Below are 25522 nucleotides of genomic sequence, written 5' to 3' on the forward strand. Positions count from 1 at the left end.
TCTGGGCACCACAGTTGAAGGGAGATGTTGACAAGCTGGAAAGCGTCCAGAGGAGGGCGACTAAAATGATGAAGGGTCTGGAGAACAAGCCCTATGAGGAGCGGCTTAAAGAGCTGGGCAGGTTTAGCCTGCAGAAGAGAAGGCTGAGAGGAGACATGATGAGGGCCAGGTACAAATACGTGAAGGGAAGTCCTAGGGAGGAGGGAGGGAGCTTGTTTTCTGCTGCCCTGCAGACTAGGACACAAGGGAAAAATGGCTTCAAACGACAGGAAAGGAAGGAGATTCCACCTGAACCTCAGGAAGAACTTCCTCACTGTGAGAAGGGCTGTTCACCAGTGGAACTCTCTCCCCCAGACTGTGGTGGAGGCTCCTTCTTTGGAAGCTTTTAAGCAGAGGCTGGATGGCCATCTGTCGGGTGTGCTTTGAATGCGATTTCCTGCTTCTTAGCAGGGGGTTGGACTAGATGGCCCATGAGGTCTCTTCCAACTCTACTATTCTATGATTCTATGGGGAGTCTGGTGACAATGATAGGCAGCCCCCTTCCAATCTCGCTTGTTCTCACTTCTTTCTGCTGAGACAAGTCCAGGCAGAGAGGTGGCTTTTTAATGACTACAGGTTGACTTATTTCCTGCCCGCTCCCCATGGGCAATTCCTGAGCTAATTTCACATCTGGTTTAGCCGAATCTCAGGGCTGGACCTGCCACCTGCAAGGTGAGACACGCAGCCCCAGGATCCAGGACTAGAGGGAGTTTGGGGAAGGGTCCCACACTGTTCCCCCCACCCCATGGGGGCCGTTCCAGGGGGTGACCCCTCACAGAATGGTCTACCCTGCAGGGTTGTGTAGAAAGAAGAGGAATGGGACCAGCTCCATTGTGCTTTGCAGGCTAAAATACTCTTGGGGAGGGGGAGATGTGGGCAGACCCTTCCCTTCTCAATCTTGGGTTTTTGCTAAGCCAACACTGACCTCTAGAGTCCATAGCTGGTACTGCAGGGCAATCTGGGTCATAGAATCACACAATTGTATAAAATCCACATTGAACTGGATTATATATATAATCCAGTTCAAAGCAGATATTATGGATACTCTGCCTTGATATTCTGGGTTATATGGCTGTATGGAAAGGCTCTTCAAGGCCCTCCAACCCAACTCCTATTCTGCCAGGCAGGAAGACACAATCAAAGCACTCCTGATAGATACCCATCCGGCATCTACTTAAAAACCCAACATCTTCCAAGGCAGCATATTCCTAATGCTCAGCTGAAAATAAAAAGTACAGTAGAGTCTCACTTATCCAAGCTAAACGGGCCGGCAGAAGCTTGGATAAGCGAATATCTTGGATAATAAGGAGGGATTAAGGAAAAGCCTATTAAACATCAAATTAGGTGATGATTTTACAAATTAAGCACCAAAACATCATGTTATACATTTGACAGAAAAAGCAGTTCAATACGCAGTAATGTTATGTTGTAATTACTGTATTTACGAATTTAGCACCAAAATATCACGATATATTGAAAACATTGACTACAAAAATGGCTTGGATTATCCAGAAGCTTGGATAAACGAGGCTTGGATTAGTGAGACTCTACTGTAAAGGTAAAGGTTTCCCCTGACGTTAAGTCCAGTCGTGACCGACTCTGGGGGGTTGGTGCTCATCTCCATTCCTAAGCCGAAGAGCTGGCGTTGTCCGCAGACACCTCCAAGGTCATGTGGCCACTCGCATGACTTCATGGAGCGCCGTTACCTTCCCGCCTTAGCGGTACCTATTTATCTACTCACATTTCCATGTTTTTGAACTGCTAGGTTGGCAGGAGCTGGGGCTAACAGCGGGGGCTCATTCCGCTCCCGGGATTTGAACCTGGGACTTTTTGGAATTAGATGAAATATATTTTCATCTAATTCGGATGCATTGCTCCATTGTATCCTAGTCTCTACAGAACCAGAAAAAAAAAACTCCCTGTCCCTTCCTCAATGGGACATTCTTTCAAATACTGTATATACTCAAGTATAAGCCTAGATTTTCAGCCCTTTTTTAAGACTGAAAAAGTCCCCCTCGGCTTATACTCGGGTGAGGGTCCTGGTTGGCTTATATTTGGGTCAGCTCATACTCGAGAATATATGGTACATTTATTATTTTTCTCTATTATTACATTTATTATTTGTCTCTATTATTGTTGCTACTATTACATTTATTTTATTCTATTTTTATTATTATTATAATTAATACATTTATTATTTGACGCTGATATTATTATTATTATTATTATTGCATTTATTTTTTACTCTATTTATTATTACATGTATTATTTTACTCTATTATTATTAAAAGGATACATAAGCACATTTACACTGAAGAAGATGAGAATAATGATTTGATCAGAGTTGGACAGTCTTATCTTAAATTTGAGCTTTATGTAAATATTCAAAAACATTTAACCTACTGATGACTCAATTAATGTATTTTTTTTGGTATCTATTTTTATTTCTGAAATTTACCACCCTCAGCTTATACTGGAGTCAAAGTTTTCCCAGTCTTTTGTGGTAAAATTTCGTGCCTCGGCTTATATTCGGGTCAGCTTATACTTGAGTATATACGGTAATGTAATTTTATTGGTATCTTGGCTTATACTGGAATCAATGTTTTCCCAGTTTTTTTGGTGGTAAAATTTCGTGCCTCGGCTTATATTCGGGTCAGCTTATACTCGAGTATATACGGTAATGTAATTTTATTGGTATCTCAGCTTATACTGGAGTCAAAGTTTTCCCAGTTTTTGGTGGTAAAATTCCGTGCCTCAGCTTATATTTGGGTCGGCTTATACTCGGGTATATACGGTAATGTAATTTTATTGGTATCTCGGCTTATACTGGAGTCAAAGTTTTCCCAGTTTTTTTGTGGTAAAATTTCGTGCCTCGGCTTATATTCAGGTCGGCTTATACTCAAGTATATACGGTATAAGCAAAACATATTCAAGTAAAGACGTGGACAGACAACGGGCCTCTCTCTGACGGGGCGGTCCCTATTTTTAATTCCAGGTACAACCATGGGAATCGGCATAGAAAATAAATTAACGACATGGATCCCTGCAGCCAACCCCTCTCTTTCCATATAAACAAACATAAAAACCCCAACGGTAAATTAACCTCTAATTTAGGCAGCAGATAAGAGAGCAAAATGGACCCATTGCTTCCCTTAGGACAGGTTACGGACCAGGTCCGAAGACCCTCTTGGAGCCCACAATGGTTTCCCAAAACCAAAATAACTACAGTAGAGTCTCACTTATCCAAGCTAAATGGGCCGGCAGAATGTTGGATAAGCGAATCTCTTGGATAATAAGGAGGGATTAAGGAAAAGCCTATTAAACATCAAATTAGGTTATGATTTTACAAATTAAGCACCAAAATATCATGTTAGACAACAAATTGGACAGAAAAAGTAGTTCAATACGCAGTAATGTTATGTTATGTTGTAATTACTGTATTTACGAATTTAGCACCAAAATATCACAATATATTGAAAACATTGACTACAAAAATGGCTTGGATTATCCAGAGGCTTGGATAAGCGAAGCTTGGATAAGTGAGACTCTACTGTATAAGGTGAGACCCTTCCAATGGATGGCTGGGCTTTTTCCACTGCCCGGTCCTCTTCTCCCATTGCAAGACACTCGAGGCAGCTGAAACAACCAAAGGCAGGAAAGAATGGTTCTGGAACATGGCCAGACAGTCCGGAAAACTTGCAGCAGCTCTCTCGCCCTACTTGTGAGGTTCTGAACCCAAGATGCAGAACGGCACCAAGACTAAGAGGGTCAGAGTGAATCCTGCAAGTGCCTCTGAGAAAGTGGAGTGAGGTGTCTTCCAAGACCCCATGGCTCTTCCAGAAGGATTGGGGAAGTGTCTCCAAAAGTGGAAGTGACAGAGAAGCCTGGAGAGGAGGGAGCAGCTGCTGGGGACTGCACTCTGCCCCACACATCTTGGAGGCCACTTCCCAAATGACCCTTCTCTCACCCCTCCCTCCACTTCCAAATGGGCGGCCAGGGCTGGGATGGGCGGAGTTACGAGCTCTGAGTCAGGGCTGAGCTTCTATCCCTGTCCTGTGGTGCCTGCCAGGACACAGGGGGCGGGGCTAGAGGAGGGGGCGGGGTCTCTTCCCAGGACTGGGATGGGTGGAGTTATGAGCTCTGAGTCAGGGCTGAGCTTCTATCCCTGTCCTGCGGCGCCTGCCAGGACATAGAGGGCAGGGCTAGAGGATGGGGCGGGGCCTCTTCCCAAGTGCTGATGGGGCTGAACCTCTATACCCCGCCCCCGTGTTCTAAAAAGAACCTCAAAGGAGGTATAGAGGCTCAGCCCTGTCTGGCGCTCTTGGGAAGAGGCCCCGCCCCCACCCCTAGCCCCGCCCTTTAGTCCTAAAAGGCCTCTCAGGAGAAATATAGAGGCTCAGCCCTGTCTCAGGCTCTTGGGAAGAGGCCCCGCCCCCTTCCCTAGCCCCACCCTTTAGTCCTAAAAGGCCTCTCAGGATAGCTATAGAGGCTCAGCCCTGTCTCACGCTCTTGGGAAGAGGCCCCACCCCTAACCCCACCCTTTAGTCCTAAAAGGCCTCTTAGGAGAAATATAGAGGCTCAGCCCTGTCTCATGCTCTTGGGAAGAGGCCCCACCCCTAACCCCACCCTTTAGTCCTAAAAGGCCTCTTAGGAGAAATATAGAGGCTCAGCCCTGTCTCAGGCTCTTGGGAAGAGGCCCCGCCCCCTTCCCTAGCCCCACCCTTTAGTCCTAAAAGGCCTCTCAGGAGAGGTATAGAGGCTCAGCCCTGTCTCGCGCTCTTGGGAAGAGGCCCCACCCTCACCCCTAGCCCCGCCCTTTAGTCCTAAAAGGCCTCTCAGGAGAGGTATAGAGGCTCAGCCCTGTCTCAGGCTCTTGGGAAGAGGCTCCACCCCCTTCCCTAGCTCCGCCCTGTGTGTCCCAACAAGCATCTCAGGAGAGGTATAGATTCTCAGCCCTGTCTTGGGCTCTTGGGAAAAAGCCATGCCCCTCCCCTGGCCCCGCCCCCGTGTCCTAATAGGTGCCATCACCGCCCCCCCGGATCGCTGTAGTGACCACCAGGGGGCGGTAGTGCCCACTTTGGGAATCACTGGTCTAAATCTTTCATGGATGGCAGATGGGTTGGAGTCCCCAAGCACTCTCCATTGTATTCAGGGTCTCTCTTTCTGCTCCTCACGACAGTTGTTCCTTGACCATTCCCCCCCCCCCCCAAAACCCAGAAGGCCACCGCAGGGCACTTCGTAACTATGTCCACAATGCTATGAAGTCTGGCACTGGACGTTGTGCCGCAGGGGGTCGTCGCTGTGATCCTCGTGGTAGGCCTCGCTAGGGAAGCGCCTGTTGCCGAACTCCGGCTGAGAGTAACACTCGCGCAGCTCTGCCTCCTCCATGTCTTCCGTGGCCACGACCTCCTCGCGGGGCGGAAAGAAGGTCTGCAAGTGGCGCAGTTGGTGGGGCGGCAGCCAGCCGGGCTCCGGAAACCTCACCTGGTGGGAGACAAATGGAGAGAGACACATGTCAGTGGGGGGCAGGGCCAGAGGAACCCACGATGACCTCAAAGAGTAGCCTTGACTTCTGCTTGCGACCTCTTCTGACACCACACCCCACCCAGCAAATTCATCTTTCAAGAAAAAAATATTGTTTGTACTGTGAATGTAACAGTCCTTTGTTTGATTATATAGCAATGCCTTTTGTATCTGTATTCATATTGATGCATTGAACTAAATATAGATTTAATGACATCTAAAACTATTTCTGTATTACTGTAATAGTGGATACTTGTCTTTGTTTGTATTTTTACTTTTACTTGTACAGTAGAGTCTCACTCATCCAACACTCGCTTATCCAACGTTCTGGATTATCCAAGGCATTTTTGTAGTCAATGTTTTCAATACATAGTGATATTTTGGTGCTAAATTTGTAAATACAGTAATTACTACATAGCATGACTGCGTATTGAACTACTTTTCTGTCAAATTTGTTGTCTAACATGATGTTTTGGTGCTTGATTTGGAAAATCATAACCTAATTTGATGTTTAATAGGCTTTTCCTTAATCCCTCCTTATTATCCAACATATTCACTTATCCAACGTTCTGCCGGCCCGTTTATGTTGGATAAGTGAGACTCTACTGTACTTTACTTGTATTTTTAAATCATCAATCTATTAATAGATTCAGTACTGATAACTGTATGTTAACATTTTAAGCCTCAGTCTTACCAATTAATTTCAATTACAAATGACTTATTTAACTAACACTTGAGATAAATCCCATTAATTCAATGGGTCTCCACCTTTCAAAACTAACAATAAGTTCCAGGAGTTTTGCTTTGTAAGAACATAATGTTCAATAGACATTAAATCAATGCACTCCACTATGCATAAAAATTCATATAATTTACCAGTAATCAACATGGAGAAAATCTATATATATAAAAGAGTGATGGCATCATGCCGACCCACAAAACAACAAAACTACTGGCCCCCCAACCTCGAAATTTGACAACACAACCCATCATCCACGTCTCTAGGTTGATACAACAAAAAGAAAAGAAAAATAAAGTCCTAATTTGAGAGAGAGGAATAATTGTTTTTATCCAATTGCTGCCAGTTAGAAGGCTAAGCTCCTCCAACTTGGTCTCCTAGCAACCCAATAAAAATAATAAAAAACACTAAAAATTAATACAATAAAATACTATAATAATAGAAAATAACTAAAAATAATACAAGAAAATAATAAAATATAATAAATAAAAATATAACTTACAATAAAATTAATAAAAAATGCAAATAACGTCAAATAAAAATTACACAACAATTTTTAACCAATACCACCACCACTTTGCCACAGCAACGCGTGGCCGGGCACAGCTAGTGATATATAAATTTAAAAAAACATGAATTTAGGACATGAATCACCCTTTTACCTTCCCCATTTCAGCCCATTTCGGCACATGCTGCACTTTGCCTGGGTTCTATGAATTAGTCTCCAGTGTTAATATTGTATGTTTTATGTTGATTTTAACGATTGTTTTTACTGTAATTGATGTTTTTATTGGATAACTGTTTTATTGCTGTGTTTTGATATTTGATTGTTTTATCGGGCCAGGCCCCATGTAAGCCGCGCCGAGTCCCTTCGGGGAGATGGGGCGGGGTATAAAAATAAAGTTATTATTATTATTATTATTATTATTATTATTATTATTATTATTATTTGTAGTTGAGCAATGGACCTTTGGTGGATCCACGTAGCATTGAGTGTCCTTTGGTGGATCCACGTAGCATTGAGTGTCCTTTGGTGGATCCACGTAGCTCTGAGAGAATCCAACTGCACTTGGCTTTGGGAGGAGGTGGGAGAGCTCAGATCTTGGCCTCCAACAGCTGACAGATGGTAACTTTGTCAGCTCCAGATGTTTTTACATGCTGGCCAAGGTGAACCACCTCTGTCTCCAAGCCTGGGCCTGTCTGCCGTTCTTAAGGGTGGTCTCCGACCAGGCCTGGTCCAACATTGAAGCGGCTGAAGCTGCCGCTTGGGGCGCATGTCAAAGGGGGGCGCTGTCGAGGCCCCCCTTCGTAAATTTAGCGCCGGTGTTTGTCCAGGTGCTGCCGCCGCCGGGGACCATCGCTCGCCAAACGGCCGAACGAGGAAGGCCAGGCTCCAGGAAGGCCTAGCTCTTCTAGGGAGACCTCGCGAGGTCTCGTGAAGTCTCGCGAGGTCTCCCGAGAAGAGCCTGGCCTTCCTCGCTCTGTCTCTGACCATACCTGGAATTCAATGATCAGCTTCCCCTTCTGGGTGGGGCAGTGGTGGATAGGCATCCCTTCATTGGGAACACACTTCCTGTCCCCTGGTTTGATGATGGTTCCTGTGGAGGAGAGAAAAGGAAAGGGGTCTTATCAAAGTAGAGGCAGCGCCCAAAACATTAGCCAGGCAGTCGGTTTCTTAATCCCTGGGCAAACCCATTGGAGCCTCATGACTGCAAGGTCCCCCAGCTGATCAAAAATATCGGCATGCTGGTAGAGGACTTCATGCCCTGCCAGCATGAAGAGAAGAGAAGGACTTCTGTCTTCACATGTCCCAAACCAGGGGTCTCGAAACTAAGGCCTGTGGACCAGATGCGGCCCTCCAAGGTCATTGACCTGGCCCCTGTCCTAAACTGTAGACTTAGGGTTGACCTAAGTCTATCTGGAGGTCTCTTTACTGACTTATGGCCTTATGAGATCGTCTAGTTGGCCTTTAAGAGTCCCTTTCCTTACCTATGGTCTTCTGATGGCCTGATGAGATCATCTAGATGACCTTTAAGGGTCCCTTTCCTTACCTATGGTTTTCTGATGGCCTTATGAGATCATCTGGATGACCTTTAAGGGTCCCTTTCCTTACTTATGGTATTATGAAATCATCTAAATGGCCTTTGAGGGTACCTTTCCTTACCTATGGTCTTCTGATGGCCTTACGAGATCATCTGGATGACCTTTGAGGGTCCCTTTCCTTACCTATGGTCCTATGAGACTGTCTAGATGGCCTTTAAGGGTCCCTTTCCTTACCTATGGTCTTCTGATGGCCTTACGAGATCATCTAGATGACCTTTGAGGGTCCCTTTCCTTACCTATGGTCTTCTGATGGCCTGATGAGATCATCTGGATGACCTTTAAGGGTCCCTTTCCTTACCTATGGTATTATGAAATTATCTAGATGGCCTTTGAGGCTCCCTTTCCTTACCTATGGTCTTCTGATGGCCTTATGAGATCATCTGGATGACGTTTGAGGGTCCCTTCCCTTACTGATGGTCTTATGAGACCATCTAGATGGTCTTTGGGGGTCTCTTTCCTTACCTATGACCTTATGAGACCGTCTAGATCAGGGGTCCCCAAACTAAGGCCCTCCAGGATCATCTACCTGGCCTCTGTCCTAAACTTTAGACTTAGGGTTGACCTAAGTCTGAAATGACTTGAAGGCACACAACAACAACAATCCTAATTTTTTACTATTTCATCCTAGTCTGGCCCCCCAGCAGTCTGAGGGACTTTGAATCGGCCCTCCACTTAAACAGTTTGAGGACTTCTGTCCCAAACTAACACGTGGTCTCCAGTCCTTCCTGGCTCACCTGTCCGTGAGAAAAGGAGGATGCGCCTGCCGTCCAGGGTCTGGATGACCAGCTTGCAGCCGCAGAGAGCGTCCATCAAGGTCACCTCTCGCTTGATCACAAGGTCATTGCCCTGGCGCTGGAAGATTGGGTGATGCTTCTGGTCCAGAACGACAACCACGTCTCCAGGATGTAGGCCGGGAACCTGGTCACCCTCCTTGGGGAAGGTGATCTTTTGCCTGTCTGCCATACCTGGTTGGGGAAGAGATTGGAGGTCCATGAGAGGCAGTTGAAGGAACCCCAAGGGACCCTGAGGTTGCAAAACCTGGGGTCTCCAACTCACAAAACCGCTTCTGTTGCCTGGAAACAGGGGGATATACCTGTATATACCCAAGTATAAGCCGACCCGAATATAAGCCGAGGCACCTAATTTTATCACAAAAAAACCTGGGAAAACATTGACTCCAGTATAAGCCAAGGGTGGTCAATTTCAGAAATAAAAATAGATACCAATAAAATTACATTAATTGAGGCATCAGTAGATTAAATGTTTTTAAATATTTACATAAAACTGTCCAACTCTGATCAAATCATTATTCTCATCTCCTTCAATGCAACGGTGCTTATGTATCCTTTTAATAATAATAGAGTAAAATAATAAATGCAATAATAATAAGATCAGAGTGAAATAATAAATGTATTATTATTAATAATAAAAAACAGAGTAAAATAAATGTAATAATAGCAACAATAATAGAGAAAAATAATAAATGTACCATAAATATAGAATATATTGTATATACAGTACTTATAATATTGATAATAATATTATAATGTAATACAATATTATACTAATAATAATATAATATAATACTATTAAATATATATTATATATTAAATGTAATATTACTAATAATATTACCATATAATGATATAGTACAGTGTTATAATTTAATGCTTATATTGTGCTATGCTAATAATATATTGTATGTACATTTGATTTGTAAGCTGCTTTGAGTCCCCTCTGGGGTGAGAAGAGCGGGATATAAATGTAGTCAATAAATAAATAAATATTACTAATAATATTACCATATAATGATATAGTACCATATAGTAATTTAATGCTTATATTGTGGTAGGCCAATAATATAATGTATGTTCATTTGATTTGTAAGCCGCTCTGAGTCCCCTCTGGGGTGAGAAGAGCGGGATATAAATGTAGTCAATAAATAAATAAATATTACTAACAATATTACCATATAATGATATAGTACAACATAGTAATTTAATGCTTATATTGTGCTAGGCTAATAAGCTGACCCAAATATAAGCCAACCAGGACCCTCACCCGAGTATAAGCCGAGGGGGGCTTTTTCAGTCTTAAAAAAAGGGATGAAAAACTAGGCTTATACTCATGTATATACAGTATGTCTGAATGAAATGGTCAAAAAGCAGAGATGGGAGAAACAGGGAGCCCAAGGGAAGTTCTCAGGAGGATCTGCTGAGGATCTGCTCCCATCTCGAGCCCGGCCAAGCTCCCCACCTTTTTCTATACAGATGTCCAGGATCTTCTTCTCTCGCATGACTTTCCTTCCGTTGCAAGTCAGGCAACGATCCAAGGGCTGCATCCATTCCCCTTGGCCAAAGCACTGCGAGCACACCGCCTGGACTTGGTGCATCATGTTTGGGCCGAGCCGGTGAAGAATCACCTCCACGCCAGACCCGTGGCACTTGGGGCACCTCAGGTCATGCCCTTCTCTGCCTCCACGGCCTGGAAAAGACGTGAGAGTTCAACTCAGGAGGAGATCCAGAACGTCCTGGCCTATGAGTGGACGCTGTCCTGGGTATACCGTGTTTCTCCGAAAATAAGACAGTGTCTTATATTAATTTTTGCTCCCAAAGATGCGCTAGGTCTTATTTTCAGGGGATGTCTTATTTTCCCATGAAGGAGAATTCACATTTATTGTCGAACAAAAAATGAACATTTATTATAGACTGTACAGTAGTTGTCATCACAAACCAGCATAACCAGACAAACTGTGAATCCTATCAAGAATTTCTTGTTGCTACCAATATTTCCATGTACAACACTTTATGGTACATACATTTACCAATCCTGCATGCTCTGGTGTTCTGTTTGGCGGGTGCCAGGCATGCTTCCAAACAAAACCTTTGCTAGGTCTTACTTTCGGGGGAGGCCTTATATTTAGCAATTCAGCAAAACCTCTACTAGGTCTTATTTTCAGGGGAGGTCTTATTTTCAGGGAAACAGGGTAGGTGCCATCACCACCCCCCTGGATCACTGCAGCGCCCACCAGGGGGCGATAGCACCCACTTTGGGAATCACTGCTCTACGACTTCTGTGCTCACTCACCACCACAGGTTTTGCAGATGACATTCTTCTGGATGGAGATCTTTCGAGTGGTGCCTTTATACAGCTCCTCCAAGGTGACGAACAAGTGATGGAAAGCTGTCCTGCCTAAAAGAAGACCAAATGGAGAAAGCAATAGAAGCCACCTGACCCACACACGCCAGCAGCTGGAGAACTATCACCTCCGAGCAGTCATTTCTCCACTGGACCCTGGCACCCAATGGCAGTGAGTCGAGAACCCGGCTGGCAGAGCCATCACAATCTCCCTTGGCCTCCATCCCATCTGAGTCAGTTACAGAGAAATACATGTACATCCCCTCCCATCTTGTCATGATCACTCACTCATGCCATCCAACTAACAGCCCTGAGGTAGAACACATGGCCCTTGGTCAAAAGGGAGGACATGATGCTGCAAGGACACATGAAACGGTCATAACAGGCCAATTGCCCTGAGGTGGGAGGAGGTGGACTCTGGTATGAGCCTTCTAGAACTCTTAGATCATCAGGGGAGGCCCTGCTCTCGGTCCCACCAGCCTCGCAGGTAAGGCTGGTGGGAACGAGGGACAGGGCCTTCTCAGTGGTGGCTCCTCGGCTGTGGAACACCCTCCCCAGCAACATACGGCAGATACCAACTCTCCTAGGCTTCAGGAAAGCCTTAAAGACATGGTTGCGCATGCAAGCTTTTAATGAATGAGAACATGGACTTTACATGACCTGTACAAAGATTTATTGAGGATTCTGGATGAATGGATTCTAATCTTGGACATGCTTAAAATTTTATATAATGTGATTTTATTTTGCAATGGTATCTGTTTTATATGAAGTGTTGTTTTGTAGATTGCTTTATATGAATTGTTGTTTTTACATTGTTTTTAGGCATTGAATTTTTGCCTATTTATTGTAAGCCGCTTTGAGTCCCCTCGGGGAGAAAGGCGGGGTAAAAGTGATGTAAATAAATAAATATGTGGGAAAGGCGCCAGGGCCATTGGGTGATTTATTGGGTAGGTCTGTTGAAGCTCGGATGCGATGCCCCTTTTTAAAGAAGAAAACCTTGCAGAACCTCTTCGCAGGGGCGGTTCAACCGTGAGGCAAACTAAGCAGTTGCCTGTGGCGCCTTGCTGTAGGGGGCACCATTGAGGCAACTCCTGCCTCCGTGCCTGCCATGTGCCAAAATTCTGTTCGCCTACACTTGAAAATTACCTTGGGCCGACCCTGCATGCCATGCCACGCACCCCAAGGCAAGGAGTCCCCGCTCTTTCCAGAGTGCCGCTGGGCCACCTGACTCAGCAACTGGCTGCCCAAGAGGTGCAGCCAGGGAAGAGGATGTATTCATGATGGAAGCCTTTGGAATTCAGGCACAATTAGGGAAGTCACATCCCGACTCTGAGAGGAGCCAGAGGGAGGGCAGAGCTGGAAGACGATCCCTTTATTCCTCATCCTGTAAGACAATGACCTTCAAAGGGTCCTGGCTCAGGAGGGAAAACCAGGCAAAGAAACCCAGTCTCGTGAGAGATGCAAAAAGCAACGTTTATTTTCACATAGCTATGAGAAGGCGGACAGCTGTAAATACTCCAGAGGGCTGCACAATGCTGCCAAGCAAACAAAGGATTTTTATATCTCGGGCTTATCTAGAATTGGCCAATGGCTGAGGGTCTTCCTCACCTTCCACACCTACTTTATTGCATAAATGATACCAATGAACTAACTTGTTTACTCCGAGCTCTCCTCTCTCCTTAGAACTTTCTGGAAGGAAAGGGAGGGGCATATGCAGGGACAAAACTACATAGGCAATATTTTACTACTTTCTGGCTTACGGTCCCTTCAATCCCTGTTGTGCATTTCCTAAGAGGCAAAGCAAGGGTCTCAGGAGCAAGGAGCCGCCACATCCAACCTGCCTGGCTCTCCACGTCGGCTTCCTTGCTGCATCAATGGCAGAGAGTCTCTATAGACTGGCCAAAAGCCACAAAGACCTGGGGCATTCTGTGACCATCCCACGGGATAAGATGATTCAACCAGCACGACAAGTGAATTGTAGGTGAATAAACAGAAAGCTCTCCCACGAGACCTGAGTCTGCCTCCCGAGGGGACACGGCTCGTGTCCACGCCGCTGACCAAGATAAATGCTTTCTTCCTCCTCCTTTGCCCCCCTTGACCACTTCATCACATTTACTAAATTCCACAGAGTGAGTGCTACACTTAAAATCTGGGAAGCCACTCTTCTCATCACTTTAGTTTGCCTTCAAGTGCAGGATAGAGCATTCTTTGCGTATTTTAAGCGTGCAGGCCCAGCATTGTTTTCAAACGTTTCCGGAGGTGGTGGGAAAGTGGATTTTTGGTAATGATTTGGCCAGTTCTCTAACGGGATGGCATTTGTTGCTCCCAGGTTTAAAATGAAACGTTTCCCCAATTTGTGGGAGGGGAAATTGTGGGAGGAGCCAAAAGTACCCTTGTTAGGGAAAGCATTACTTCTTGCTCACTGAGTTTTTACTTTGCCAGAACAAAATAGCCTTTCCAGGTCCTTTCCTTCCCTTCCTTCCATGATAGGCCTGTCTGTGCCTTATAATAATAATAATAATAATAATAATAATAATAATAATAATAATAATAATAATAATAATTGATCATATCCTCAGCTGCTGTAAGAAAATTGCACAGACAGACTACAAACAGAGGCACAACTATGTGGCCCAAATGATTCATTGGAACTTCTGCCTCAAGTCCCACCTCCCAGCAGCAAAGAACTGGTGGGATCACAAACCAGCAAAAGTATTGGAAAATGAGCACACAAAGATACTGTGGGACTTCTGAATCCAACCTGACAAAGTTCTGGAACACAACAGACCAGACATCACAGTTGTGGAAAAGAAAAAGGTTTGGATCATTGATGTTGCCATCACAGGTGAAAAACAACAGGAAAAACTCAGCCGCTGTCAGGACCTCAAGATTGAACTTCAAAGACTCTGGCATAAACCAGTGCAGGTGGTCCTGGTGGTGATGGGCACACTGGGTGCTGTGCCAAAAGATCTCAGCCGGCATTTGGAAACAATAGACATTGACAAAATCACAATCTGCCAACTGCAAAAGGCCACCCTGCTGGGATCTGCACACATCATCCGAAAATACATCACACAGTTCTAGACACTTGGGAAGTGTTCGACTTGTAATTTTGTGATACGAAATCCTGCCTATCTATCTTGTTTGCTGTGTCATAATAATAATAATAATAATAATAATAATAATAATAATAATAATAATAATAATAATCACACAGTCCTAGACACTTGGGAAGTGTTCGACTTGTGATTTTGTGATACGAAATCCAGCATGTCTATCTTGTTTGCTGTGTAATAATAATAATAATAATAACAACAACAACAACAACAACAACAACAACAACAACAACAACTTTATTTTTATATCCCACTCCTATCTCCGCCGTGGGGACTCGGGGCGGCTCACATGGGGACAAGCCCAGTTTCATCATACAATAAAATACAGCATAATTAAACCAATGTAAAACAGGTAAAATAGTATAAACATACATGTGCCTTGTGTTGCATGGGAACGCCTGGAGAGTAGGATGATGATGATGATGATGATTATTATTATTGTTATTGTTATTATTATCATCATCATCATTATTATGCCATGTCTCCATACTGTGCAGTCCTGGGAGTTATAGTTTCCCAAGGTCCATACTCTTCTCTTGGTACGTTTACACTATGGAACGAATGCTCTCGGACCCCACTTTTAAGTACCATATCTCCATACTATGTGGTCCTGGGAATTATAGTTTCCCAAGGCCCATATCCTTCTCTGGGTGCATCTGCACTGGAACATAAATGCAGTCAGGACCCATTTTAAATGCAATTCCTTGCTTCTGGAATTGAAGCCGCGTAACAGCTGACATTTCGAAGAGAGGATGTTTGTTTCCACAATGAAGAGAGGATGATGGGCAGTGCCTAGTGATTAAAGTGTGATGGCAAATCTACTGAAAGAATTACTGTTGTATTAACTTTTGTTTTAACTTTTGTTTTGTTACCTTATTGTGTTTAAACTGTGTATATTGTGCTAATGTATTTGTTACTTTTGTAACCATGTGAGCCACTCCAAGTCTCCGCAGGGAGATGGTGGCAGAGTATAAATAAAGTTTTTTTATTATTATTAATATTATTATTGTATGACACAGCAAACAAGATAGACATGCTGGATTTCATATCACAAAACCACAAGTCGAACACTTCCCAAGTGTCTAGGACTGTGTGATGTATTATTATTATTATTATTATCATTATTATTATTATTATTATTTTATTATGACACAGCAAACAAGATAGATATGCTGGATTTCGTTTCACAAAATCACAAGTCGAACACTTCCCAAGTGTTTAGGAATGTGTGATGTATTTTCGGATGATGCGCACAGATCCCAGTAGGGTGGCCTTTTGCAGTTGACAGATCGTAATTTTGTCAATGTCTATTGTTTCCAAATGCTGGCTGAATTATTATTATTATTATTATTATTATTATTATTATTATTATTATTATTATTATATTGTATGACACAGCAAACAAGGTAGATATGCTGGATTTCGTATCACAAAATCACAAGTCAAACACTTCCCAAGTGTCTAGGACTGTGTGATGTATTTTCAGATGATGCTGCAGATCCCAGCAGGGTGGCCTTTTGCAGTTGGTAGACCGTGTTTTTTTCAATGTCTATTGTTTCCAAATGCCGGCTGAGATCTTTTGGCATGGCACCCAGTGTGCCGATCACCACGGGGACCACCTGCACTGGTTTATGCCAGAGTCTTTGAAGTTCAATCTTGAGGTCCAGACAGCAGCTGAGTTATTATTATTATTATTATTATTATTATTATTATTATTATTAATGCTGAGTACCACGGAGTACCACAGATACATTTAACAGTGTGGTGAAGGTACGGAAGTCCTCCGTTTCATTTAAAAACCGAGTAAGACTGAGCTCTATCTACGCTTCCCTGCTTCAATGTGATGAAGCGGTTGTTGATCCATCGCCTTCTGCCCCACATACCTTTCCGTTCCACCCGGGGTCCGTGGGTGGAAGATGCTCCGCCAAAGAAGAGGTTGAAGATGTCCATGGGGGGCCTGAACCCAGCCCTGCCCGAGGCCCCCCCTTCCTTCATGGCCCTGTCCCCACCACGGTCGTAGACCGATCTTTTCTGCGGGTCCGACAGCACCTCGTAGGCCTGCGAGATCTGTTTGAACTGGATTGGGAAAGTAGGAGGTGGTTAAATTGGGGGATATTGCCACCCCGCCACCCAAAGCCTGTCTTCCAAGGCAGCCATCCACGGCACCTACCCGCTCCCCTTCACTGGGGTTCTTGTCCGGATGGTACCGCAGGGCCAGCCGCCGGTATGCCCGCTTGAGCTCGTCCATGGTGGCGTAGGGCTTGACCCCCAGCAGGTCATAGTATTCTGTTTCTCTCACCATCTTTTCTCAAAGGTGGGCTGGAGAAGAGGCACGAAAAGGGAAGTTTAGCAAGTGAGCCTCCAAGCTGTAGGCCGCGAAGGTCTAGGGTTCTGGATCCAAGGAAGCGCGGTTTCACCAAAACAGCAAACCCGGCTTGCTCCTTTTGGGAACAGTCAACATCCAACAGCACCAAAGAAAAATCACTCCAACCTCAAAAGGCTTTGGTTCCTCCCAGTGACACCTTCTGAGAAAGCGCCCCGCACCCAAGCCGACGTTCAGCTTCCTGGGCGCCCCACACTCCGCAGCCGCCTCATCCAAATGCCTCACAGTGAGTGGACCAACCTGTTGGAGGAAGCCAGTGGGAGGGTGTTTGTGCCGGTGTGTTCGGGAAGCATTCCAAAGGTGCTTATTACCCTGCCCGTCTCACAGGATGAGCATGTGCACTTGTCAAGCCCTGCAGGGCGTGGAGCGCATCATGCACGGCAGCGGCAGCCAAAGCACAGGATGAGCCAGCTCCTTGTGCCCTCATTTCGGCTGCCTTGTCCCTTTGGCTCTTGTATCTACCACCCAGCCCGGCCCCTTGGCCTGCCTGCAGATTTATTTATTTCGTGTCAAAAGCACTGCATAACAGATACATTTTAAAAATGATGGGAAAAAAATTAGAGGAAATCACAAAACAACTAAATAGTTTTAGACCAAAAGCGGGCAACAGCAACCGCATTGTCTGTAGCTTTAAGCAACTCCTCCTCCGTACATGAGGCAGGGCATTGTGGGCAAGCAGACATATGCGGAGTTGTTAGTTCTGCTCCACAGTCACACAAGGTGGAGGATTCCTCCAGGTAGGGCCACCTCACCAGGTTCCCTTTAGATCTGCCCACTCCACTTCTGAGTCTGTTCAGGGACTTCCAAGTTGCCCATTCCTGGTTTTCTCCTGGAGGAAAGAAGACCCTCTTGGGGGGCCATCCAGTTGGAATTGCCAGGTTGAGCTGCCCAGAGAGACACCCTTGCTGTTGCTGGAGGACCATCAAGAGGAGGGAGTGGTGGTTCTCATGAAGCCCTTCCTTGACTTGAGTCTGGTGGGAGGAGGCTGAGAGCCATGCAGTGAGTGGCTTTCACAATGTTCGACCTTATTTCTCTCACCATTAGCAGCTACTTCCCGTCGCACGTCAGGAGGGGCAATGCCAGCTAACTTGTAGAGTTTATCAACAGGTGTAGGTTTAAGGCATCCTGTGATGATTCTGCATGTTTCATTCAGTGCTATGTCCACTTGCTTTGCATGGGCAGACTTGTGCCAAACAGGACAGGCAGACTCTGCCGTTGAGAAAGACAAGGCCAGGGCTGAGGTTCTTACTACTTGTGGGTCTGCTCCCCATGCGCTGCCAGTCAGTTTCCGCAGGATGTTATTGCATGCAGCTACTTTGTGCTTGGTGTTCGTGCAGTGTTTCCTATATGTTAGTGTTCGGTCTAAGGTGACACCAAGGTATTTAGGATGGAAACGGTGTTCGAGCTCCTGGCCTTCCCAAGTAACTTTTAGTTTCCTGTTGGCTTCACAGTTACGTAGGTGGAAAGCACACTTGTGTCTTGGCAGGGTTAGGCTTCAGGTGGGGACACGGAAAGAGCCTCCTCAAAGATTGAGCAAATTTCAGTCGGGCATCCCCTGGGCAACGTTTCTTGTAAGCGGCCAATCTTTCCACCCCAAAAGCATTGGATGAATGGATGAATACAAAAGGTCTTTATCAAGACCATTGCTAACGATTATGTCTATTAATATAGAAGGTTTGTCACTTGCTAAGGAAGAACTATTAGCCAAAATGTCTGAGGACATTTCGTGTGACATCCTATGTATACAGGAAACACACAGGGACATCACAATGAGAAGACCAAAAATTCTTGGAATGCCTGCAGATGAAGAACCCAATTGCAAGAATGCCATGTGGCCCTCCAGCCTCACAATATGAGTCGGGACATCCTTAGATCTCTACAGCCAAACATCCCTGTTGTGCTGGCTATCCATCCATCCCTTTGCCGGCCCCTTAAAATACCAGTCCGATGGAATGCTGCCGTGGGAACTTCTGCATGCAGGAGCTTCCAGCTTCCAGCTTCAAATACTAGAAGTACTGCTCAGGACAAAGTGGGAAGGAAACAATAATAATAATGTAGGGACCATAAGCCAGAAAATAGTAAACTATTGCTTAACATAGCTTTGCCTCTGCATATATCATATAGCCTTTATACAGACAATATAAGCACTTTGTATGAGTCAAAGTGGAGCCCCGGTGGCAAAGTGTGTTAAAGCACTGAGCTGGAGACTGAAAGGTCCCAGGTTCAAGCCCCGGGAGCGGAATGAGTGCCCGCTGTTAGCTCCAGCTCCTGCCAACCTAGCAGTTTGAAAACATGCCAATGTGAGTAGATCAATAGGTACCACTCCGGCGAGAAGGTAACAGCGCTCCATGCAGTCATGCCAGCCACATGACCTTGGAGGTGTCTACAGACAACGCCGGCTCTTGGGCTTAGAAATGGAGATGAGCACCAACCCCCAGAATGTGAGTAGATCAATAGGTACGGCTCCGGCAGGAAAGTAATGGCACTCCATGCAGTCATGCCAGCGGCCACATGACCTTGGAGGTGTCTACAGACAACGCCGGCTCTTTGGCTTAGAAATGGAGATGAGCACCAATCCCCAGAATGTGAGTAGATCAATAGGTACGGCTCTGGCAGGAAAGTAATGGCACTCCATGCAGTCATGCCAGCGGCCACATGACCTTGGAGGTGTCTACAGACAACACCGGCTCTTTGGCTTAGAAATGGAGATGAGCACCAATCCCCAGAATGTGAGTAGATCAATAGGTACGGCTCCGGCAGGAAAGTAATGGCACTCCATGCAGTCATGCCAGCGGCCACATGACCTTGGAGGTGTCTACAGACAACGCCGGCTCTTTGGCTTAGAAATGGAGATGAGCACCAACCCCCAGAGTCAGACACGACTGGACTTAACGTCAGGGGAAACCTTTACATTTTACTTATGAATCAAAGTAGTACTGTAGAGTCTCACTTATCCAACATAAACGGGCCGGCAGAATGTTGGATAAGCGAATATGTTGGATAATAAGGAGAGATTAAGAAAAAGCCGATTAAACATCAAAATAGGTTATGATTTTACAAATTAAGCACCAAAACATCATGTTATACAACAAATTGTACAGAAAAAGTAGTTTAATACGCAGTAATGCTACGTAGTAATTGCTGTATTTACGAGCACCAAAATATCATGATGTATTGTAAACATTGACTACAAAAATGCGTTGGATAATCCAGAACGCTGGATAAGTGAGTGTTGGATAAGTGAGACTCTACTGCATGTGCTCCTCCTCTTCCTGTGAGCTGCTGCCTTTCTTCAGGAAATTCCAGAGGCCTATGTGGGCGAAACGTCAGGAGAGAATGCTTCTGGAACATGGACATACAGCCTGAAAAACTCATAGCCACCCAGTTTTGTTGTTCGTTCTGGGATGTGAGTACAAACAAGCTGAAGCCTGACAGCCTTATTCTGTATTTAAAGTCAATTGAGATGGAGCAGACCCGAATTGCTTCCCCTTGGACAGCATGAACCCTCTTCATCTAAGAAGGCGCAGCACTTCTCACCTGAGGAGGCACCAGAAGAAGACACCTTTGGCGAAAAAGGCTGGGGAAAAATATTATTTCCTCGGATTCTCCTGAATAAGCAAGAAAGCGAGCTTGGCCAAGCAGCTTCCGAGTGCCGAAGGAAAGTCAGAGCACGCCTGGCCTTTGATCTCTTCTGCAAAGCAGGGCGCGACGCCGGGCATCTGGCTGGGCTGGTTTGCTGCTCCGCTCAAGGGAAGAGGCCGTTTGCGGGCATCGGAAGACGCCGGGCCTTGCCACACACAGTGCCAAGAGGCCAAGGCCGCAAACAACAGCTCCGTCATGCTCCACCACAAAGGAAGCTGAAAATGCAGGGCTGGACTTTGTCAAATGCCCCTGTGCTTACTTATGAAACAAAGCTGGTGCTCTCGAACTGAAGGGACCATAAGCCAGAAAATACTAAACTTTTGCCTATGTAGCTTTGCCTCTGCATATGGCTCTCCCTTCCTGTGAGCTGGTGCCTTTCTCTAGAAAGCTCTAGAGCAGGGCTCCTCAAAGCAAAGGGCTGGTCCACAATCCTTCAGACTGTTGAGGGGCCGAATTATCATTTTGGGGGGGAAAAACCAAACAAATTCCTATGCACACTGCACATATCTTATTTGCAGTGCAAAACAATGACAATTGATGTGGAACTGAAAAATATGGATTTTTAGACATATATTGTATGCACATTAGAAGCAGTGTAATGTAGAAAAATCAGACTCTCTCTCTCTGTGTTAGATTTTAGGGATGCACAAGCTGACAGGACAGGGGGGAGAAGGGGGGCCGGTTATCTAAACATTCCAGTGTGAATTGGTTCCTAGTACAGCTAAATGGAAGGAGAGCAGACAGGTCAAAATAGGCCTCATGATGGATTTCTTTTGGTGTCTGTAGCTTGCTACAAGCTTTTAGGTAGCTTAGATAGGAAAATGCTGATTGTGCATATTTATGCCCATGTATGTAAGCATGTGAAGTGACGTACTAATGACGAGATGTATGTAAAAGCATGTTCTTTGTCTGAAAATGTATAAAAGGCGAGTCCACGCCTTGATCGTGGCTCTGGTTTTTCTTTTGGAAGAGATTCCACTTCCAGAGTCTTCAGCTGAATATAATAAACTGGACTTTTTGGTCCTCTCAGAAGGATCTCTCTTGTTATCTCTCCCTTCATCTACAACACAATAACAATGAAAGAACAATACAATATTTAAAAATGAAAATAATTTTAACCAACATAAACCTATCAGGATTTCAATAGGAAGTGTGGGCCTGCTTCTGGCCAATGAGATAGTCAGGTTAATTAGGATTGTTGTTGTTGTTGTGTGTCTTCAAGTCATTTCAGACTTTGGGCAAGCCTAAGTCCAAAATTATTTATTTATTCATTTACGACATTTATTTACTACATTTATATTCCACCCTTCTCACCCCGAAGGGAACTCAGAGCAGCTGTATGTACATACAGTATATTATATTAGCATAGCACAATATTAGAATTATATATTACTATATTGAACTATATCACTATACTGTAATATATGTAATATATAACATATAATTAATATTATATGGTATTATTATTAGTATTATATTGTATAAAATGATAATGTTATTACCAATATCATATGTATAGACAATCTATATATATAAAAGAGTGATGGCATCACGGCGACCCACAAAACTACAGGCCCCCCAACCTCGAAATTTGACAGCACAACCCATCATCCACGCCTCTAGGTTGATACAACAAAAAGAAAAGAAAAATAAAGTCCTAATTTGAGAGAGAGGAATAATTGCTTTTATCCAATTGTTGCCAGTTAGAAGGCTAAGCTCCTCCAACTTGGTCTCCTAGCAACCCAATAAAAAATAATAAAAAACCCTAAAAAATTGATACAATAAACTACTATAATAACAGAAAATAACTAAAAATAATACAAGAAAATAATAAAATATAATAAATAAAAATATAACTTACAATAAAATTAATTAAAAAATGCAAATAACATCAAATAAAAATTACACAACAATTTTTAACCAATACCACCACCACTTTGCCACAGCAACGCGTGGCCGGGCACAGCTAGTTGTTTTATAGTCGTGTTATTGATATTGATTGTTTCATCGGGCAAGGCCCCATGTAAGCCGCCCCGAGTCCCTTCGGGGAGATGGGGCGGAGTATAAAAATAAAGTTGTTGTTATTATTATTATTATTATTATTATTATTATTATTATTATTATTATTATTATTATAGTGCAATTTAAAGCACCTTGCCTTCCTTTTGCCCAGACACTCAGGGCTTGGATTTATAATGCATTCATTCCTTGCTATTTAAGCCACATCCCAATGTCGGATGAATATGCTTTCACCAATCCAATACATCTAATAATAATTGGGCCATGCATCGTCATCCGACCTGCTTTTCTTGGCCTCACATGTTGCTTTGACAATTTACAGAAGGAGATGAGATACATCCTTGAACAACAGCATTTGTTGGCCTTCAGCCACTGAAAGAAGAGCAGCATTTAGCTTGAAAAGCAAAACAAAAAGAACAAGGCTGTTTCTTAAACCAAGCAGAATAACAATATCAAGTTAATATACTTTTCAAGTTCCTGCTCTCTCCTTATCATCTTCTAATATTTTAAATCTAACCCTGGGTCTCTTTTCTTGCCAAATATAAGTTGGTTGGTCTTTTTGACACTGTTTCCATAGAGTTTCAGTCATCAGAGCTCGTAACTCCGCCCACCCCAGTCCTGGGAAGAGGCCCCGCCCCCTCCTCTAGCCCCGCCCCTGAGTCCTGGCAGGCGCCGCAAGTCAGGGATAGAAGCTCAGCCCTACCTCAGAGCTCGTAACTCCGCCCACCCCAGTCCTGGGAAGAGGCCCCGCCCCCACCACTAGCCCCGCCCCTGTGACCTGGCAGGCGCCGCAAGTCAGGGATAGAAGCTCAGCCCTGCCTCAGAGCTCGTAACTCCGCACTTCCCAGTCCTGGGAAGAGGCCCCGCCCCCTCCTCTAGCCCCGCCCCTGTGTCCTGGCAGGCGCCGCAAGTCAGGGATAGAAGCTCAGCCCTGCCTCAGAGCTCGTAACTCCGCCCATCCCAGTCCTGGGAAGAGGCCCCGCCCCCTCCTCTAGCCCCGCCCCTGAGTCCTGGCAGGCGCCGCAAGTCAGGGATAGAAGCTCAGCCCTGCCTCAGAGCTCGTAACTCCGCCCACCCCAGTCCTGGGAAGAGGCCCCGCCCCCTCCTCTAGCCCCGCCCCTGTGTCCTGGCAGGCGCCGCAAGTCAGGGATAGAAGCTCAGCCCTGCCTCAGAGCTCGTAACTCCGCCCATCCCAGTCCTGGGAAGAGGCCCCGCCCCCTCCTCTAGCCCCGCCCCTGAGTCCTGGCAGGCGCCGCAAGTCAGGGATAGAAGCTCAGCCCTGCCTCAGAGCTCGTAACTCCGCCCACCCCAGTCCTGGGAAGAGGCCCCGCCCCCTCCTCTAGCCCCGCCCCTGTGTCCTGGCAGGCGCCGCAAGTCAGGGATAGAAGCTCAGCCCTGCCTCAGAGCTCGTAACTCCGCCCATCCCAGTCCTGGGAAGAGGCCCCGCCCCCTCCTCTAGCCCCGCCCCTGTGTCCTGGCAGGCACAGCAAGTCAGGGATAGAAGCTCAGCCCTGCCTCAGAGCTCGTAACTCCGCCCATCCCAGTCCTGGGAAGAGGCCCCGCCCCCTCCTCTAGCCCCGCCCCTGAGTCCTGGCAGGCGCCGCAAGTCAGGGATAGAAGCTCAGCCCTACCTCAGAGCTCGTAACTCCGCCCACCCCAGTCCTGGGAAGAGGCCCCGCCCCCTCCTCTAGCCCCGCCCCTGAGTCCTGGCAGGCGCCGCAAGTCAGGGATAGAAGCTCAGCCCTGCCTCAGAGCTCATAACTCCGCCCATCCCAGTCCTGGGAAGAGGCCCCGCCCCCTCCTCTAGCCCCGCCCCTGAGTCCTGGCAGGCGCCGCAAGTCAGGGATAGAAGCTCAGCCCTACCTCAGAGCTCGTAACTCCGCCCACCCCAGTCCTGGGAAGAGGCCCCGCCCCCACCACTAGCCCCGCCCCTGTGACCTGGCAGGCGCCGCAAGTCAGGGATAGAAGCTCAGCCCTGCCTCAGAGCTCGTAACTCCGCCCATCCCAGTCCTGGGAAGAGGCCCCGCCCCCTCCTCTAGCCCCGCCCCTGAGTCCTGGCAGGCGCCGCAAGTCAGGGATAGAAGCTCAGCCCTACCTCAGAGCTCGTAACTCCGCCCACCCCAGTCCTGGGAAGAGGCCCCGCCCCCACCACTAGCCCCGCCCCTGTGACCTGGCAGGCGCCGCAAGTCAGGGATAGAAGCTCAGCCCTGCCTCAGAGCTCGTAACTCCGCACTTCCCAGTCCTGGGAAGAGGCCCCGCCCCCTCCTCTAGCCCCGCCCCTGTGTCCTGGCAGGCGCCGCAAGTCAGGGATAGAAGCTCAGCCCTGCCTCAGAGCTCGTAACTCCGCCCATCCCAGTCCTGGGAAGAGGCCCCGCCCCCTCTTCTAGCCCCGCCCCTGTGTCCTGGCAGGCGCCGCAGGACAGGGATAGATGCTCAGCCCTGCTTCAGAGCTCATAACTCCGCCCATCCCAGTCCTGGCCGCCCATTTGTGGCCCCGCCCACCTCCCCCTCCCAGCCCTGCATCTTGGACTAGGGGAGAGGCTCGGCCCCGCCCTCTTGAGCAGGAGCCACGCCCACCCCTTTAAGCCACGCCCCTCTTTCCTGGGGGCGCTGAGTCATATGTTTTCTGGAAAGGGGGCGGCAGGCCAAATAAGTTTGGAAACCACTGTTCTAAACTACAGTAGAGTCTCACTTATCCAAGCCTCGCTTATCCAGCGTTCTGGATTATCCAATGCATTTTTGGAGTCCATGTTTTCAATACAACGTGATATTTTGGTGCTAAATTCGTAAATACAGTAATTACTACATAACATTACTGCG

The 25522-nt window shown here is 46.2% G+C and overlaps 1 protein-coding gene across 1 annotated transcript; it reads right to left on the reverse strand.

The window, feature by feature from the left end:
* Nucleotides 1-5295: 5295 nt before the first annotated feature.
* Nucleotides 5296-17245, reverse strand: LOC100557593 (dnaJ homolog subfamily A member 1). The gene is made up of 7 exons (XM_003228410.4): nt 16829-17245; nt 16542-16734; nt 11492-11596; nt 10661-10888; nt 9139-9369; nt 7799-7899; nt 5296-5523 (listed from the first exon to the last, which is right to left on the reverse strand). The coding sequence occupies exons 1-7, from the start codon at nt 16958-16960 to the stop codon at nt 5296-5298; spliced, it is 1218 nt and encodes a 405-aa protein (XP_003228458.2). The 5' UTR covers nt 16961-17245.
* Between the last annotated feature and the right edge of the window lie 8277 nt (nt 17246-25522).

This window comes from Anolis carolinensis, unplaced genomic scaffold (genome assembly GCF_035594765.1).
Source record: "Anolis carolinensis isolate JA03-04 unplaced genomic scaffold, rAnoCar3.1.pri scaffold_14, whole genome shotgun sequence".
NCBI classification, from domain to species: domain Eukaryota; kingdom Metazoa; phylum Chordata; class Lepidosauria; order Squamata; family Dactyloidae; genus Anolis; species Anolis carolinensis.

Bases quoted from the DNA above. Each gene is read 5' to 3' on its own strand.
- LOC100557593 (XM_003228410.4), bottom strand. From the start codon at position 16,960: ATGGTGAGAGAAACAGAATACTATGACCTGCTGGGGGTCAAGCCCTAC. The intron at 11,597-16,541 runs GTATGTGGGGCA...GTCTTCTTTTAG, and splicing joins ACCCCGGGTGGAACGGAAAG to GCAGGACAGCTTTCCATCAC. The intron at 9,370-10,660 runs GTGGGGAGCTTG...TTCCCCAACCAG, and splicing joins GGACATCTGTATAGAAAAAG to GTATGGCAGACAGGCAAAAG.